This window comes from Myxocyprinus asiaticus, chromosome 6 (assembly GCF_019703515.2).
Source record: "Myxocyprinus asiaticus isolate MX2 ecotype Aquarium Trade chromosome 6, UBuf_Myxa_2, whole genome shotgun sequence".
NCBI lineage: Eukaryota > Metazoa > Chordata > Actinopteri > Cypriniformes > Catostomidae > Myxocyprinus > Myxocyprinus asiaticus.
In genome coordinates, this window is record NC_059349.1 from 44,803,703 (window position 1) to 44,824,584 (window position 20,882).

The 20,882-nt window shown below is 38.4% G+C and overlaps 1 protein-coding gene across 2 annotated transcripts in view; it reads right to left on the reverse strand.

Annotated features, from left to right (window-relative positions):
- The window catches only part of LOC127442784 (cell adhesion molecule 3-like), a 103,986-nt gene that overhangs the window by 15,148 nt on the left and 67,956 nt on the right, over positions 1 to 20,882 (reverse strand). For both annotated transcript variants that reach the window (XM_051700970.1, XM_051700971.1), the window contains exons 3-7: positions 14,467 to 14,616; positions 10,866 to 11,018; positions 9,615 to 9,752; positions 9,322 to 9,492; positions 4,059 to 4,149 (exon numbers count right to left, since the gene is read on the reverse strand). In XM_051700970.1, coding sequence (XP_051556930.1) covers positions 4,059 to 4,149; positions 9,322 to 9,492; positions 9,615 to 9,752; positions 10,866 to 11,018; positions 14,467 to 14,616 — 703 coding nt within the window. The remainder of the gene's footprint in view (positions 1 to 4,058; positions 4,150 to 9,321; positions 9,493 to 9,614; positions 9,753 to 10,865; positions 11,019 to 14,466; positions 14,617 to 20,882) is intronic.

Consider the following 20,882-nt stretch of genomic DNA (forward strand, 5'->3'; position numbering starts at 1 on the left):
CAAGTCCTCGTGGTGGCATAGTGACCTCAATCCAGGTGGTGGAGGACGAACCTCAGTTGCCTCCACGTCTGAGACCGTCAATCCGCGCATCTTATCACGTGACTAGAGCGCGCTACCGCGGAGACCTAGTGCGTGTGGAGGCTCACGCTATTCTACGAGGCATCCACGCACAACTCACCACGCGCCCTACCGAGAGCGAGAACCACACTATAGCGACCACGAGGAGGTTAACCCAACGTGACTCTACCCACCCTAGCAACCGAGCCAACTGGTTGCTTAGGAAGCCTGACTGGAGTCACTCAGCATGCCCTGGATTCGAACTTGCGACTCCAGGTGTGGTAGTTAGCATCTTTACTTGCTGAGCTACCCAGGCCCCCCCTTTATTTATTTTTTTATTATTTAAAAAAAATTTGTTTATACTTTTTTGCTTAAAATCAAAATTTCCAATGTTGTGGTTCTGGCTGCTCAAACAAACAGATTGCAATTCTGTTTGGTGTTGCTAGAAGAAAATGCACAGAAATTACATTGTTGCTTTAATTTAAATTGCTGGAAGTCACAGTATTGTGGATTTCTAGCAAGCATTCCTAATCGACTGCTGTGTTCAACTGCATCATGTGAGCTCATCTGTCTGCAGTCTTATTGGTAGTCGCTGCATGGTGTCACTGCTGATTTGACTGCCAATCAAAAAATAGCCCTGAGGTCAACGAACGGCTTTCAGAGTTTTACAACAGTGTATTACCATTTATGGATACCACAGAAATGAATGGATACCTGTCGCAAAATTGTCTCTGACTTCTCTTATAAAACAGCATTTTTATTGTGGTAAACTTCACATATATTTCACTCCAAAAGGATTTAGCGTAAAACATGTTGAAGATTAGCAGACAGGCTGTCATTCATTAAGTGATAAGCTGTTTCCTAACAAAAGCAGTTTATTCAGCATACTGAAGCATCTACTCTGTTGACTTCCATTCAAAAGAAAAAAAAGAAGAGAAGAGAAGTACTTTTTGTACCACTGTCTCCTTAAGATGATTCGCTTATGTTTTTCCGCTTTGGATAAAAGCGTCTGCCAAATGAATAAATGTAAATGTAAGAGAAGAAAAAAGCATCCTCCTGTCTCCTTGCCGGTGTCATGATAAATTGAGTCCACCCGGTAAATTGAGTCCCCATATGACATCACAACAATTCCATTGGCTCAAAAAGCTAGTAATGGGAACTCTATTCAGTGCCTGATTAAAAATCGTACAAATTCACTTTATGGTATATGCAGTTTTAACTATGTAATACGACATTTAATGTCTTTTAAATCATATGTTACACATAATAATATATCACTTATAGATTGTGAAATTAAAGATGTTTATTAGATTTTTTTGTGTTTTTTAGTTAGCCTAGATGACATGCTATCACAATAACATGTTTTTTTTTTATAATAATTAATTTTCTTTATTTATCACACATTATACATTTGCACATATACAGTGAAATTCTTCTTTTTCACATATCCCAGCTAGGCTAGGGTCAGAGTGCAGGGTCAACCATGATACGGCGCCCCTGGAGCAGATAGGGTCAAGGGCCTTGCTCAAGGGCCCAACAGTGGCATCTTGGCGGTGCTGGGGCTTGATCCCCCGACCTTCTGATCAGTAACCCAGAGCCTTAACCGCTGAGCCACCACTGCCCCTCCTTTTTGCTCAGGCATTACAAACAGTTACCCCCATGGGGACTCGATTTACCGGGCGGACTCAATTTATCATGACACCGGGATCCCGCACATTAAAACATTTTTTTTGGGCTAATCTTAAAAGGAGGGGCTCTGCCTCTTCAGTTTCTATCATAACCAGCCGCTCCAAGCGATGCACGGCATGCAACAAAACATATTGTCTGTTGTTTAGTTTCTATTGCATCACGCTGGATGGCTCCACCCATGGCATAATCTCAATGCTCCAAAATCCTGCTCCACATAGCTGTTTATTAAACATCAAAAATGTTCTGATTGGCTCTGATTTTGGTTTCACAGAAGACAGAAAAACAGAAATACTGCTAAAAGGAATAGTTCACCCAAAAATGAAAATTAGGCCATCCAAGATGTATCTGAGTTTCTTTCTTCATCAAAACAGAATTTAAGAGTTTTAGATTTCATTTCAGGCCTCCTCCTCTAAACAATGCAAGTGAATGTGCTCCATTTTTTGACGGTCCAAAATGCATATTTAGGGTGCATCAAAATAATCCACACGACTCCAGTCGACAAATAAAGTTCTTCTGAACGCAAACGATTGATTATTTTTAGAAACAAAATATTACTTATATACTTTTTAATTATAAATGTTTGCTTTGGTACGTTTCTGTGACGTGCGCTCATGAGAGGGATGACATAAGCTCATTGGTAAGGTCACGCGTCATGTGGAGGAGTCGTCAGGAAGCGCTTCTTTGTTTACATTTTTTTTATTATTATTTGGAAACTATTTTTTATTTTATTTTATATTGTTTTGAAATTGTTTTGGATTGTCTTGGTCTGTGCTCTGTGCAAGTTTCTACTGTAAACAATGACACACTTCCTGACTCCTCCACGTGACGCGTGACCTTACCAACGAGCTTACGTCATCCCTCTCATGAGCGCATGTCACAGAGATTTACCGAAGCGAACATTTGTAGTTAAAAAGTATATAAATATTGTTTTGTTTCTAAAAATAATCAATCATTTGGGTTCAGAAGAAATGTATTTGTTGACTGGAGTCGTATGGATTATTTTGATGCACCCTAAATATGCATTTTGGACCGTCAAAAAATGGAGTACATTCACTTGCATTGTTTAGAGGAGGAGGCCTGAAATGAAATCCTAATAATCTTAAATTCTGTTTTGATGAAGAAAGAAACTCAGATACATCTTGGATGGCCTGAGGGTGAGTAAATTATAAGCAAATTTTCATTTTTGGGTGAAATATTCCTTTAACTCTTCATGTCATGTCGCCCCTGGTTAGGACATGGTTACACTTATTGAATACATCACAACGAGAATAATCTGATATAGGAGTGAGAAAGTGACTGACAGTTGGGACTGACTGTTTCACATTCATTTATACACAATACAGTATATACAGCAAATCTGTTTGCATTAGGACAAGATAATGAAGAATTATAGTGAGGTATTAGAAAAGGAAAAGGAACAGATAAAGAGTAACAGGGACTGTTAGGGAAAGAGAGATGAGTGACAGACAGGTTTCTAAATGTGGTGAAATAGTCCATTCTGTCGCGCTAATGGATATCAGTGGCCATAATAAGCTATAATGCAATCCTGCACCAGCAGAGGATGATATTCAATTACATTAACTTCACTCTCAGTACCCAGGGTGAAATATTTATGTGATAAAACCAGGCTTAAGTAGCCAAAAATGTAATAAATATATCTAAAATAATAATGTTTTATCCTTCAGCTCCAGAAAGGGAGTGTTTTTGAACTTACTGACATCATAGTAGGCCTGTACTTAAAACAGCTCTATCTAATAATATCTCTGATCTCTCTTTCTCTATCGCTCTCTCTATATCTCATGTAACATATACACAAATATATCTCTGATACTGTCAAACAGAAGTGTGTGTGTGTGTGTGTAAAAGAGAGAAGGGAGATCAATAGGCTGACCATTTTCAGCTTTATACATAAAGCATGAATGTCAAGGATGGAAATAAGATGTAAAAGATAAATAATAATGTGTGTGTGTGTGTGTGTGTGTGTGTGTGTGTGGGCGGGTTTGGGTGGTTTACGAAGTAAAATGTTTAGGTTACAAACTGGTAATTACAAGGGTATTATGCTATAATTGTGGTTTATGAGGACATTTCTAGTGTCCCCATAATTCAAATAGCTTAAAAAAAAAAAAAAATACAAAATGATGTTTTTTCGAAAATGTAAAAATACAGAAAGTTTTTGTGAGGGTTAGGTTTAGGGTTAGGGGATAGAATCTATAGTATGTACAGTATAAAAATCATTATGTGTATGGAGAGTCCTCATAAGGATAGCCGCACCAACGTGTGTGTGTGTGTGTGTGTGTGTGTGTGTGTCTTACTCTGGGTTTCCGTTTCCCACACACTGCAAGTAAAACTTCTCCCCTTCTCTGGGCAGGTCACTCTCAGGCTGAATCCACACACTTGGAGAAACTGCAAAACAAACACGCACGCACGCACACACATTTAGAGTGTTTTTTCTCTACTGTATGTTTACGGTGCTTTTGTCTTCAGGCATCTAAAGTGGCATTTAGGTGTATTTATACAGACTATTTAATGCTGCTCAGAGGTGGCATAAATGCATTTACACAGCAATTACACTTGCATTTGCATTATGAGACTAATGTTTCAAATATAAAATTATGAATATACAAATATGAAGCTAATGAAAATACGAAATCATACTTTTAAAAATGAAAACTAAATTATGAAATATATGCTCTATAATGACAACAAAAACAGTTTATGGCTGCTCTGATGCTGCATTTCAATGACACAGAACCAAAGCACCATCAGAACTGCCTTTGATACTAGGGACTGAAGTGGGTCAGAGCAGGCATAATTTTGACTGGCTTTTATGCAGCAATATGTCTTCACACATAATTTTGAGCAGGCAAAGAGCAGCCTTAACTCAGCTGTGTAAACACGCCTTATTATACACAATAGCATAGTAATTTTATGTCATGGTAACAATATACATCATATCATATCATTCAACAGACATCTTTGCTTCAAAGCTCAACAATATACAGTTGTGCTAAAAAGTTTGCATACCCTGGCAGAAATTGTGAAATTTTGGCATTGATGTTGACAATATGACTGATCATGCAAAAAAACTGTCTTTTATTTAAGGATAGTGATCATATGAAGCCATTTATTATCACATAGTTGTTTGGCTCCTTTTTAAATCATAATGATAACAGAAATCACCCAAATGGCCCTTGAATGTTTGGCCTTGTTACAGACACACAAGGTGACACACACAGGTTTAAATGGCAATTAAAGGTTAATTTCCCACACCTGTGGCTTTTTAAATTGCAATTAGTGTCTGTGTATAAATAGTCAATGAGTTTGTTAGCTCTCACGTGGATGCACTTAGCAGGCTAGATACTGAGCCATGGGGAGCAGAAAAGAACTGTCAAAAGACCTGCGTAATAAGGTAATGGAAATTTATAAAGATGGAAAAGGATATAAAAAGATATCCAAAGCCTTGAAAATGCCCGTCAGTACTGTTCAATCACTTATTAAGAAGTGGAAAATTCAGGGATCTCTTGATACCAAGCCAAGGTCAGGTAGACCAAGAAAGATTTCAGCCACAACTGCCAGAAGAATTGTTCAGGATACAAAGAAAACCCCACAGGTAGCCTCAGGAGAAATACAGGCTGCTCTGGAAAAAGACGGTGTGGTTGTTTCAAGGAGCACAATATGACGATACTTGAACAAAAATGAGCTGCATGGTCGTGTTGCCAGAAAGAAGCCTTTACTGCACCAATGCCACAAAAAAGCTTGGTTACAATATGCCCGACAACACCTTGACATGCCTCACAGCTTCTGGCACACTGTAATTTGAAGTGACGAGATCAAAATAGAACTTTATGGTCACAACCATAAGCGCTATGTTTGGAGAGGGGTCAACAAGGCCTATAGTAAAAAGAATACCATCCCCACTGTGAAGCATGTTGGTGGCTCACTGATGTTTTGGGGGTGTGTGAGCTCCAAAAGGATGGGGAATCTTGTGAAAATTGATGGAAAGATGAATGCAGCATGTTATCAGAAAATACTGGCAGACAATTTGCATTCTTCTGCACGAAAGCTGCGCATGGGACGCTCTTGGACTTTCCAGCATGACAATGACCCTAAGCACAAGGCCAAGTTGACCCTCCAGTGGTTACAGCAGAAAAAGGTGAAGGTTCTGGAGTGGCCATCCCTGACCTTAATATAATCAAGCCACTCTGGGAAGATCTCAAACGTGCGGTTCATGCAAGACAACCAAAGACTTTGCATGACCTGGAGGCATTTTGTCAAGACGAATAGGCAATATACAACCTGCAAGAATTTGGTGCCTCATAGACAACTATTACAAAAGACTGCACACTAGTGCAAAAGATTGATGCTAAAGGGGGCAATACACAGTATTAAGAACTAAGGGTTTGCAGACTTTTGAACAGGGGTCATTTAATTTTTTTCTTTGTTGCCATGTTTTGTTTTATGATTGTGCCATTCTGTTATAACCTACAGTTGAATATGAATCCCATAAGAAATAAAAGAAATGTGTTTTGCCTGCTCACTCATGTTTTTTATAAAAATGGTACATATATTACCAATTCTTCAAGGGTATGCAAACTTTTGAGCACAACTGTATATATATATATATATATATATATATATACACACACACACACACACACACACACACACACACACACATACATATATATATATATATATATATATATATATATATATATATATATATACACACACACACTACCGGTCAAAAGTTTTGAAACACTTACTCATTCTTTATTATAATTTTTTTTCACATAGAATAATAGTAAATTCATCAAAACTATGGAATAACATAAATGGAACTATGGGAATTATGTTGTGACTAAACAAAATCCAAAATAAATCAAAACTGTGTTATATTTTAGCATCTTCAAAGTAGTCACCCTTTGCCTAGAATTTGCAGACATGAACTCTTGACATTTTCTCAACCAACTTCTTGAGGCATCACCCTGGGATTCTTTTTTTCCATCTATGTTGGGCACTTATTGGCTGCTTTTCTTTATTATTTGGTCCAAGTCATCAATTTCAAAAACTTTTTTTTTATTATTAAATTTTAGTTTTATAATTAAATCAATTAATATGGTGGCACAATTATATTTTTGTCTACAAAACTAATTTCAAATATTTAAGCATACGCCTTCAGATCAAAAGATTTTTAAGATCATGAGAAACATTTCAGTCAAGTGTTTCAAAACTTTTGACTGGTAGCGTATATATATAAAATATAAATTAATAACTTTATATTAATAATGTAATAATTGTAATTATTAACTATTAGGTAATCCCTATTTATTTTTTGTAAAGCTGTAAATAGATTTTTTTTTTAAATCAAATTAATCACATGACATGCCAATTAATTAATCAAATTAATTGCTTATATCAATGATTGCTGAAAAAGCCCATAAATAAAGATAATTCAATATATAATAAATATTTATAAATATAATATATAATAAATATAGTTTCAGATCATTTAATGGCATTACATCACTGTGGCAGACAAGTAAATCATTGATTAGACAATCCAAAAAGTGGCTTTAGAAATCAACATATTGTTTGGTTTATTTCCATATCACTGAACCTAAACCTATCGCTGGTATCAGTCCACAGAAATCGGTTTTGCAAATGAGTTCATCAATCTGTCTGCAGTAGACAGAGCTATTCTCACAGGACACATTCTGTACACATGCACCAGACGGAAGCTTTAGTGGTTGTCACGTTTCACTAGTTTCCAGCATCTCTAGCCATATAAACCATGCTTTTAGAATGCTGTGTCAAGTTAAATGAGGTTTTAAACGTTAAAAATTGCATCACGGGACCCCTGCATGCTGGTCCGTCTAGCTGTCTGTTGCCATACCCTTTATTCTGAAACGGGGACTAAATTGTTACAATCTTGCATTTTCTTCTTGGTTCGGTTCGCTTTCAAAAGGCAGCATTTCAAAACGGACCAAAACTATGTCAATAAAAGTCACATGTGTGCAAGATGTCCCCTTATTGGTCACTATGTTTGTTTGCTATTCCAGGAATAAGTTCATCCATTGATATACCGGTTAAAATTATATGACTGTAAAAAATTTGTCAAATATTACAAATTTTGGAGAATTTTCAAGCATCGCCAGTTAGAGATTGTGCTCCAAATACCCTTATCCATCACCCTTATCCATTATTTTTTATCTGTCATTAGTTGCTTTTGCATTATTTCTCCATTTAAACGTGCCTGTTCTCACAGATCTCTCTCTCTCTCTCTCTCTCTCGCACGTACACACACAAATAGCAGAGTAAAGCTGAGTAAAAAAAAATAATTATTTGTCAAAATAAATTGTTATTTGCCATTCTACCAGTGTTCTGCCGCTATCCAAAAGAGAGAAACAACTGTACTAAAATTACCTCAGGAATTATATAGCTCCTATTTTAAACATGCAATTATATGTAATACAGTATAGTTGCCAAAAGGCTATATCCATGTTTTGATGATGAGTTACAGAGAAGTACTGATCATCAGATGTCTTCTCCAAAGATCCCTCAGTTGTTCATGGTTTTTATAGGGATATTGTTTGATTCGTTGGTCCGTTGGGTCAGTTTGCATTCTCACAACAAGCGAACCGCTCAAGAGTTCATTTGCAATTGGTCCGAGACCAACTCGTTCAGGCGGTCTTGGACCAACTGTTTTGGTGCGGATCCGAGTGCGATTGCCGTGTTCATATATGCCTAAACGAACCAAACCAAGGAAAACGAGCCAGGTTCCGAAAAACAAATGCTCCAAACGAGCAAGGTGTGAAAACGGCGACTCTCAAAAAATGTGGAGGTGGCGCCTCAAGCTTGAATTGCTCCGTTGGTAGGAAAATTCCTTATTACAGTGGTGTGATTAATTGAATTAATTTTCTAATGCAATATTTTTAATATAAATGATCTGAATTAATGTGTTCAGTCGACAGCCTTAATTTTTGATAATCCAGAGAATTACAGCAAATACTTCACAAATGAAAGGTATTTCATCTTATTTGATTATTTGGTCCTTTTATTTGGAACTTAATGGACACAAACCAAAAGATGCGATAAATTTATAACAAGTGCACTATAAGTCTGGCAGCTTCAAATTTAATAACACTTTGAGTTAAAAGAAAATTCTAAATATACAGTAACTGGATGATCTGAAGTTCAAATTCATTGTAAAATAGCCAATATATGCACACACGTAATTGTGTGACATTAACTGAATTCTAAAATTAATGTGGCAAGTTGCGATATTGCTTGGCAACCTTATATACTGTACCTATTGTAAACCAAATCTCTTCCATTATAATCAACAAGCTGTCTACCTGTAAACACTCATCTGCGACACAGTTTGGTGAGTAGACTAAAGTTTTTTGCTCTTGATTTTTTAAAATCGCATAATATACCGCAGAATGAAGAGTATAGTAGAATCACTAAAATTGGATACATTTTTACCGTCTCACTGTACATAACATCACACTTTCCAGCTCTACACAACCGCAGGATGAAATATGCCTTTTTTGGCACATGTTTGTGTCTTACACAAGACGCTGAGTGGCTGCTCTGTCTGCTTGTCTCCAATGGCGATGGATGGGTGATCGACCGCACAGGCGATCAGGGCGTTGTTATCATTTCTGGTGACAGAGAGGGTGAGCTCGCTGGTTACTGTGTAGGTCGGTTCATCAGGGTTGGATTCCACTACATCAGGACGGCCTACACACACACACACACACACACACACACACACACACACACACACACTCATTAAACACTGTTACTACTGAAGAATAAGGATTTTTGACCTGCTCTCTGTGTATATGTAGGTACACATTTACCTTGTAGCTCTTCATGATCGCGGTACCAGCGTAGTTTAGCAGGAGGTTTGCTGCCTGAACTCGTACAGGTGAGAGTAACTTTGCTGCCCTCCTGAACAGCATCTTCAAAGCCTGTTATCACTGGCTTACTTGGAACACCTGTGAGAGAGGGAGACAGAGAAAGAGAGAGAAACATAAAGAAAGAGGTAGAAGTCAAATATAAACAACAAACATTTTCAGATGTGATCTGAGGGGAACTGTATAAATAAAAGTAAACAAATAACACATTTGCTCCCTAAGGTCACTATCAACAACAACTAACTACTTAGTAGGCCTACACGGAATTTGCACCCGCAGAGATCCACAAAATGCTTTGCATTCATTCCTTCACATTCACACTGGACTGTCATCCACAAATTCTAACCCCCCCCCCCCAGGTGCTCATTTATATAATAATTCCACTGATTTAATATCACTTTTATTTGCCAACAAAAGTCTAGTCCTCTCAGCTTCATTTAGCACATTTTACCATATATAAATTAATTGCGCAGAATACTGAAAAAGTGCAGATTCCGTGTGGACCTAGTCACATCAAACATGCTTACCAGTAACGCCAGGTGCTTTTTAAAAGAGGGGAAGCACAGATGTCAGAAATCAATTGCAAAAAAAACCAACAAAAAAAACCACTTGAATATTTTTTTTTTTATGTCTGCAATATGGCTCCCAGAACAGAACTATTGATATATTTACAATGTTTACAAATGCCAAAGGCAAAAGACAAAAATTAGAAATGCTAAACCAAATACTGCAACAACAGACTGCTGTTACACTGCCACTTTGACTGAATGACAGCAATGTTTTAAGTTTCAAATGCTGTCAGTCAAGTACATCAGCATTTCAATAATTGGCCCTTCGTTGCAAAAATACATTAATAGACAATAGACCTCCAGTCAAGCACGGCGTCCAGATGGGACACAAAATGACATTTTTAAAGCCTGTCATCCAATGAAAGTTTGATCCATTAAAAACAAATGTACAGGTATCTGCCAAAAAGTCCTGTGTGATATTTTTATCTGTAATATATTGAAATACATTTGTGAAGCAAAGAAGGAAGTGAGTGAATAAAAAAGGGAATATGAAAATGTAGGGAACAGAAAATGTAATTTCTGCATTTAAAATGAAATTTTAGGGGAAGTTGTGAAACCATTGTGGTCTAAAGCATTCACTACTGATACCTACAACCCTGACTGACAATGAAACACACATACATACCAAGTACAGTAACGGTGGCCCGTGCAATCCGTACAGGCATGGTAAAGATGGAACAGGTGTAATCTCCATCATCTGACAGCTGAACATCTGCAATGCTGATTATCAGCTCTGTGGCTGTGGACTTTACCAACTGGATACGGTTATCTTTAAGTGCTGTAAAAGGGACGGCAGATAAGAGGGATGCAAAAAAAAAAAAAGAAATTAAAAAAATACAAGGACCATATTCTGCAATTTAGTAGATTTAATTTTTTTCCCCTGAAAACCAATGATAACAACAGCTTCTTGCACCAAAACCAGTTGTAAAGTCCACACGTAAAATTCCACATTTCCTCAATAGTACTTACTGTAGATTTTTCAAATTCTTATCTCCTCATGCATTTATACATCTAAACCCTACATTTTACAATGATGTACTGCACGATCTTTGTGTTATTCTCAGTAATATTTTCTTAGTATCTTGATCCCCATGTTGTGCTGATACTCTTGCTGCTATTGTTGTTATCAATGTTGTTGTTATTGTATCCATTTTGTACCTATGTTTCTGCTGTTATTGCTTTCATTGTTACAAGCTCACCGAGAAAAATTCCAGACAACTATGTTGGTATGGCAATAAAGTACTGAATCTAAAGTAAGACCTATAAACAGGCTGTTTTTGCTACTTTAAAGGGATAGTTCACCCCAAAAATTAAAATTCTGTCATCATATACTCACCCTTGTGTTGTTCTAAACCCTTATGACTTCCTTTCTAACATGGAACACAAAATGAATGTTAGCCTCAGTCACTATTTACTTTCATTGTATGGAAAAAAGATGCAATGAAAGTGAATAGTGACTAAGACTAATATTCTCCCTAACATCTACTTTTTGTGTCCCACAGAAGTCTTACAGGTCTGGAATGACATGAGGGTGATTAAATGAAAGAAATGTCATTTTTGGGTGACTTATTCCTTTAAGACTTCTATAAGTTAATGACCTCTGTTATGTAATGACCAAAGTTGCTTAATATGTAAACATGGGTGACCATATATTAATGTGCTCATGGTTTTGACATCATAATAGTGAAAATATCTGAAATAACTGTTTTTAGAGATTGGTTTTCATTAATGGTCATTTTGGACTGGGAAGGGAACTTTGTAATAATAAAAGTTAAGAGTATGTCTACATGGTACACCCAATTATTTTATTTCAAAAGAGGAAACCAAATTCTGTGTTCCACGATATTGTCCCTTTAAGTTGGGGCATAGCAACAAATTTAAGCAGGGGGAGCATATAGGATTACCTCTGGCTGTGATGCAAAAATGTTTTTAGCTGGCTGCGTAAAACAATGACTTTGGTAATTCTACTATGGCTAGTTTACCTGCCTATCAGCAATTGAGTTAGGAGTACTGGGTGAAAGTTACATTGCCTAATTAATACTTATAAGCCAAGCTGATCATGTTTATAAGGAGCCCCCTCTCCCCAGTTTTCAGATTGTCCCCTGCCATTTAGATACAATATTAAAACAATTACAGCAAAAGCCTAAAAAAGATAACATGTCTCTTATGCAGATTTACAGTTAATGTGTGTGTGTGTGTGTGTGTGTGTGTGTGTGTGTGAGAGAGAGAGAGAGAGAGAGAGAGAGAGAGAGAGAGGGAGAGAGAGCGAGAGCGTATTTTTGTGTGTGCTGTGTCTTCATGGTTTATCAGTAAATGAAGGGCACTAATTTGTCTTCATCAGCTACTGTTCCTCTGTCCTCCATCCTGCTCTTTCATGCACAAACTCCTCTGTCATTCCTCTCTTTATCTTTCTCTTTGCTAATCCACCCATCCTACTCCACATTAATCTGTTCTTTATCTCACTACACACTTTTGTGCATCTTTGCCTCTTTTCTCTCTCTTTTCTATCTGTGACTGTATTTCTCCTCTCCCTGTTTGTAAAGCACCCTGCTGCCTTCTCGTTCAGCAGACTTTCTCCACCGTTCTCTATTTCTCATCTTCTTGTGTTTTCACCCTTTAATCAGGTCACCCCCCTAATCTATGTCTGTCTTTCTTTTTCCATCACCTTGCTTTCCGTGATCAAAGAGCCACCTGTTTGTTTGTAGGGTGATATTAATGTTTTAGGAAGGTGTTTGTCTTTTTTTTTTTTTTTTTTTTTTTTGTATTTGGAGTTGGGGAGTGAGAGCAGGGGCGGGTTTAGGCATGGGTGACATGGGCAGCCGCCGGGGCGGAATCTTGCTGGGGGTGGCACGGGGCACCCACATTTTTGGAGCTTGACAGCATCACATTCACTTCATTATACAGAAAAGAGCAGCCAGGACATTCAGTAAAACAACTCCTTTTTATGGATAGGTGGATCATATCAAACCAGACTTTGTATCAAAAATATCATTTAGGGCTGGTTATTGATACAGATTTTCCAATTTGATTTGATTCACAAGCTCTCGATTCGATTCCGATTCATATGGGTTTATTTTAGTTATAATGTCCATTTTGCTTACATATTAAATAAATTATCTCCCAACAAATGCTGTTAATTATACAGGCGACCTTCTAACTAGGTACAATATGAAAACATTAATTTTACTTATTACATTTTATTAGTTTTTCATTATTTTTGTCCCATTTTAGCTTTTTAAAAATGAACAAATCAATGTATTTCATCAATAAATATGATATTATATTGCATATATTATATTTTGTTACATGTTTATTGTTTAATTGCATAATTTGTACTACTTAAAGGTATTTACATTGATTTGTTGAACACATGCTAAAAACAGTACTGTCTCTTTAAGGAAACACTGCATTTCTGTAAACAGGGTCTTTAAATTAGAGCACGTTAACAAGAGAGACTCTAGTGGCTTTATCTCATCTGTGTTATGCCTGATAAGATATAAATGTTTGTTTCTACCCACCTCTAAGATCAATCACCAAAGTGGTGAACTGGTGATTTTATTATTTATTTATAAGCTTTGTAGTGGAAAGAAATGAAATATGTTAGCAAATATTTGTGCAGGATAGGAAATATTCTAGGCATTATTTCTGAACATGAGCGGAAATGCTAAAAAGCGCAAGCAGTCACAGACAGCACTCTTCTCTGATCATTTACTCTCAGTGCTCATTCAAACAGAACAGAGCAGATAATGACAAAGAGACACAGAAACATCATCTGGAGTTATTTCACACTAAATATGGCGAAGCTAAATTTGACATTTATTATAAGAGGTTTGAGGTACGTTAATTTAAACTAAAGGTTTTAAAAGATTGATTGTGTTCTGTAATAACTATTAATAAACAAAAAACAAAAACAGAAGTATGATCATTTTTGGGTTATTCCTAGTATTTATTTTAAATATAGTGTTAAATAGTTAAAATGAACAGTTTTATCATCAGATTCCATTTAATAAAGGTATAGGTATCAATATCAGTGAGATTGACCTTGATTGTGCTTGGTATGGGATTGAAATGAAAATAATTGGTATCGCCCATCCCTACTCCTTTTGTGTTCCACAGAAGAAAGAATGTCATACAAGTTTAGAATGCCATGAGGGTGAATAAATGATCACAGACATTTCATTTTTGAGCAAACTGTTACTTTAAAAGTAGTAAAAGTTCAAAGTCACCTCTCTTCTCTCCGAAGTACAGGGTCTGCTGTGCCGTGTTTGACCACTGGAGGGAGGAGTTATCGTTTTCCTTCACGCTGCAGGTCAGAGTAACTGTTCCTCCCACTGCCACTGTCTCATCTTGGGTCACTGGCTGGAAATGCATCTCATCTGGTCAACAAGAAAGAGACAAATGAGAAGATATTAGAGTCATAGAGAAAGAGAAACAGGTTGGCATCAAAAAAGAGAGAGAGCCATATTGTAGGTGTAAATTAGATCCCTCGCCCACATCATCATAGCATAACTTGAGCATAAAACATGTAAAGCACTACAGGCATCAGACAGATGACAAGTCAACTCATTATTTGGAAAAATGTATCTGTGTAACTGCGTGTGTGTTTAAAGGCCAGATGTAATGCCAATGTGAGTCTATCAGTATGATAATTCTGCCCAGGGCAGCCCACGCTCCAATTTGCCCAATAATTACCACTTAGACTATAATCGATGACCTTTTTAATGCTGACCAGAGCTGGATGAACTCTGGGCTAACACCGTCTGAATTCCAGGCTAATGGCGAGACGGAGAGCTAATGTTTACTGAATGCGGGGCCAATGTTGGCTTGATGTTGGTCAAACTCTGGATTCAAAGAGATTAAACATTGGGCAAAAGTTGGCAGCACTTTGGACATATGCTGGCTGAATGCTAGGCAAACATTGCTAATTGCTGGGCTAATGTTGGCTGAATGCTGAGTTAATCTTGGCCCATTGATGATTTCACGTTGCTATACCACTGGCCTAATGATTGTCTAATACTTATGCTTTTGTTGATCCCACTATTGGCTTGATTCAGGCTAAATGCTGACCTAATTCTAGCCTGATGCTTTGCTAGTGCTGGGATTAACCTGCTCAATCTCAGGCCAAAAGCCGGCTTTCCCCAGGCAGATTTGTAGGCCAAACACAGGTGTGCCGGGCAGCCGTGAAGCTGGGCCGAACTCAGCCTTATTAGCCTAAAAGGCTTTAACGAGACACTGTTTTTAAAAAGAGTGAGAGCAGGAGGGATGAGAAGCCAAGTCTCAGCATCACAAAACATCTGGCTATTTGTGTGTGTATGTATCTGTGTTAAAACCTTATCAACAGTAGAATTAGAGTTATCTCTCTAAACCCAACGAACCTATGTCAACAGATAATAGACTAAAATTAGCCTTTAGCTTTGGTGCACGCAATGCTGGCTACTTATTGGTAACCAATTAGTGTGGTGTTAGCAGTTAATAAGTGATTAGTGGGGCAGATCCACGCTCTCTGTGCAGTGGACAACTGCTGCAGGGGGCACTTACTGAGACTCTCAAAATGGCATCTGATCCATTTAACTGGTTATGTCAGGACAATGACTCAACTCCAAATCATTGAGTGGATTGAGTGTACAGTAGAGAGTGTGGGAATGCATCTTTGTGTTAGGGCTGCACAATTCCTTGAAATAAAATGTTATGACGATAAGGGCTGCTGCGATTTGTTTAAATAAATTAATAATCTGCATGCGTTGCACGCTTCAAAGTAAAGCTGCGGCACTGTGTTGATACACGTACTCAGAGTAAGTATGTTTGTAGCGGCATCAGATTGCTTTAGTTCGCAATATTTGGTGGCTTCACACGAAATCATTCTCTGGAAGTGCTCTGAGTTTAGCTCTCTTTGTTTACAGTGTGCACCATGCTCACAAATGAGAACACAAAGCACACAAGATTTATTTTATTTTGATGTTTCATTCAGGTTTGCAGCGTTTCACAGCGTTTCACCATATGTTTAATGAAAAACATATAAAAACTGTTGTCAACTACAGACAGAAATGTAAAGATCTTCCTTTATTTTGCACAATTCTTTGAATGACAAACTGATCAAAATATTTTTGGGCCAAATCATTCAGCCCTAGTTTGTGTGTACATACTTCATACAACAAGATCTCATCAGTCTCATTTGACCAGTTAAACTCAACATGAAATGACATTGACAACCCATTTTATTTTGGTAATAGGACATAATTCTGAGTGAGACAGGATATTTTATAAGAATAAAATTTAGGTTTTGATTTGTCCAAATTTTCCATTGGACATCAAGTGGTGACCCAAAATAGTACCAACATTGTTTATCATACAAAAGAAAAGAAAAATGTTCTAAAAACGTTTTCAACATTTTCAAAAAGGTTTTAATAAAGTCTGGGTCAGGGCTGTGTCGATACAACCATTTATTGATATATTGCAATACTTTTTCTCACAATATCATATACTGTAGGGTTAAAGGGTTAAACTTTCGACTCCTGTGACAAAACAACATGGCACAGATTTCAGCTGAGTTTGTCTTTGGGAGAAACGGCAATAAAACTACTTCTATCAGAAAGACTCAAGATTATTAGAATACAAACGAAAAGATCATTAAAACACAGAAGTATGCGAACAACGAGAGACAGCTGGCTGGCTTTTAAAGTGGAGCTGTATTGTGATTGGATGAGATGCCTGATAGATGAATCCCAAGGAGAACTATGCTCACGCTTAAATATCTGGTAAGAAACCTCATTAAGTCTTTACATTAATACCTGTAAAAATAGTCCATAGTTTAATCCGATATGCCATTTTTAAAATGTCATTGATTTATCACGAAACGGCACGCAGTTAAACACAAACTATAGACTAATTTTCCTTAAAATATCCTATATTCACTGTGCATTATCACATTGGGAATCAATGGATGCATCCAAAAGCTGGAAAATTTTGCTTTCAGAGGCTGTATATGGAGTTAGGATGAAAATAAAGTGCATTTCAAACTGTTCTGAGACCAGTGCAGACAGACAGCCAACTGGAGGTAAAGTCATTTGCTAATTATATGGGAGCAAGGGAGTATCCTTTGGCTTTACTATGCAGCCAAGTGCAGCCAAGTTTTATTTTGACATTGCTAGCAGTGATTGGATGATGCTGGACATTACTTTGAATCAAAATTAATTATGCTAATTTCTGATGTATTGTCTGTATGTCTCAAAAACTTGAATAACCACCACTCCTGGAAACATAATAAACAATTTGCTAATAAAAATAATCTGACTTTCTATAGCTTGGTATTATTTATTTTTCTCCCCTTTTCTCCCCAATTTGGAATACCCAATTCCCAATGCACTCTAAGTCCTCGCAGTGGCGTAGTGACTTGCCTCAACCAGGGTGGCGGAGGACAAATATCAGTTGCCTCCGCGCCTGAGACCGTCAATCCGCGCATCTTATCACGTGGCTTGTTGAGCGCGTTACCGCGGAGACATGGAGCGTGTGGAGGCTTCACGCTATTCTCCGCGGCATCCACACACAACTCACCATGCGCCCCACCGAGAGCGAGAACCACATTATGGTGTAATGGTGTATTAATAGCTTGGTATTATTTAACATTTTGCCACTTAGTCCCACTGTCATATGTTGCCATCAATTTTTAGGAAAACTATTTGGTCTAAAAAATGTTTTTTTTTGCACGAGACGTCACACAGGTCACATAAACAACAACACAGAGACTGTTTCACCTAGATATCATATAGAGACTGTGTCTGTTCTTCGAACTACCAAACACAAACCCCTCACTAAATCATTTAGAATTTTTTTTATTAAGGTCAAACTTGAAAAAAATAACCTATAAAATAACTATCTCTCAACTTCGGATGGTCATGATCCAGGTGGTGAACCTGCGAGCACTGCTCCAGGAGGAGGCAGACCCAGCCCTGTCGTTGCTGTATCCAGTGCGCGCTTTACGCATCTATTTGGATCGCACGCAGAGCTTTAGGATCTCTGAGCAGCTCTTTGTCTGCTTTGGTGCACAGCGGAAAGGAAGCGCTGTCTCCAAGCAGAGGATCGCCCACTGGCTCATTGACGCCATAACTATGGCATATCACGCCCAGGACATGCCGCCCCCGGTAGGGCTACGAGCCTCTCTAACAGACATTTGCATGAGCAGCAGGCTGGGCAACACCCAACACCTTTGCAAGGTTCTACAACCTCCGGGTGGAACCGGTTTCGTCCCAGGTAGTGGCATGCAATACAAGCAGATAAGCCCGGGATAGCCGGCCGTGTGTATCACTTGCACATAGCACCTTCCACCTCCTTTTGAGCTGAATATGTGCGCCATTAATTCCCAGTAGTGTTCACAAGTTTTGTTTCCTGGTTGACTTCCTCTGAGCCCTGTGGCAGTCGAGTTTTCGGAGAGACTCGCTGCCAGCCCAGCACACATGCTAACTAAGAGTCCTGTTCTGGGGTAGGTGCTCTGCATGTGGCGGTTCCCTGTAAGGCTAACCCCATGCGATGTATATCTTCCGCCAATTTGTTTCCCTGTTGGCAAACTGCATCTTCCTTGGGCAGAGCCCCTCTGCCCCAGTCTCCATGTTTGTAGTAACTCCTCCCCAAATGGGTAGGATCTACCTTGAAGACTCTCCACATGGTTGGAAAGACCATGTGACGTATTCTTCCATTTAAATATCCCCCTCTCTCTTTGGGCGAGGTGTGGTCTCTGCGGTGTCCTGGCGACCCAGTCGGATAATCCCCCTTCTTTTTTAGGGGTGGAAAAAGAGAAGGGGAAAAGAGGCCACGACTGGGATGGCCTGTCTCTATCTTTTGGGTAGTCAACTTGTCCCAAAAGGGCCATTCGACACTCATAACCATGTTGGGGGAGGTTATGTGTCGACCTGGTGTGCTGGCTATGAGGCACACAGTAGTCTGCCCACCACACACCACCAGTTCACGTAACACAGTTCAGCCAGTTGCGGCGTTTCGTATAGGGACCCCTAGTGTCACTACATCGACATGTTGAGTGAGTGACAGATAGGGAATGTCATGATTACTTGTGTAACCTCCGTTCCCTGATGGAGGGAACGAGACGTTGTGTCCCTCCTGCCACAACGCTGAACTACCCGCTAAAATGGCTGGACCTTATATCGGCTCCTCATCATAAAACCTGAATGAGTGGTTGCATACCAGCTCCTTTTATACCCGTATATCCGGGGGAGTGGCATGCAAATACCACTCGCCAATTTTCATTGGCCTTTTATCAAAGACCAGAGGTGTCTCGGGCTCCCAAGAGTGACCCCTAGTGTCACTACATAGACACAATGTCTCATTCCCTCCATCAGGGAACGGAGGATACACAAGTAACCATGACGTTATATGAAGTTGATGTTGATACTATAGAAATTCTGCCGCAGAGCAATGACATCTCAGATCATTACCTCATCTCTTGTTTGCTGCGATAAGCTAATGCCACTCAATCTAGACCACGCTATCATTCAGGTAGAGCTATTCTTTCGACCACTAAAGACAGCTTCACTAATAATCTTCCAGAATTGTCTCACATACTCAGTAAGCCAAAAAGTCTAGAAGAACTTGATGTAATAACAGAAAATACAAATATAGAGTTCTCTAGCACTCTTGATAGTGTCGCCCCCAGAAAATGAAAGAAAAAAGCCCCACACCATGGTACAATGATCACACTCATGCTCTCTAGAGAGCAGCTCGGGAAATGGAGCGCAAGTGGAAGAATACAAAATTAGAGGTATTTCACGGTTCATGGAAGGATAGTGTCTGTAGCTACAGGCTGGCACTAAAAGCTGCCAGATCAGCATATTTTAGCAAACTCATAGAAAATAACCACAACAATTCTAGGTGTTTATTCAGTACTGTGGCTAAACTGGTTAGTAATAAAGCCTCGACTGAACCAGATATTCTGTCACAGCACAGTAGTAATGACTTCATGAATTTCTTTACTGATAAAATAGAACTCAGCAGAAATAAAATTGGAATTATTCAATCAACTGTCACAGCACCTCAGAAAACAGTGTCTCATAATTTTCCTCACAAGCAACTTCAATCCTTCGCTGTCATAGTTTAGGAAGAGCTAACAAAACATATAAAAAAAATCAAAAGCCACAGCATGTATATTAGGTCCAATACCAACTAAATTCTTAAAAGAGGTATTCCCTGTAATCTCAGAACCTCTTCTTAATATTATTAACTCCTCGCTATCCTTAGGACATGTCTCAAGAAACTTTAAAATGGCAGTTATCAAACCGCTTATTAAGAAGCTACAGCTTGGTCCTGGGGAACTGGCTAATTATAGATCGATTTCAAATCTCCCATTTATATCGAAGATACTAGAAAAGGTATATGGTATATATTAACAATTTCAGTCAGGATTTAGGCCCCATCACAGTACAGAGACTTGCTCTTATCATCGGATCATGGCTGCATTTCTCTTCTAGTGCTTTTAGATCTTAGTGCTGCCTTCGACACCATAGATCACAACATTCTCTTGAATAGGCTGGAGAATTATGTTGGCATTAGTGGACTTGCATTTTCATGGTTTAGGTTCTATTTAGCAGACTGCTACCACTTTGTATGTGTAAACGAGGAATTGCAAATTAAACAAAAG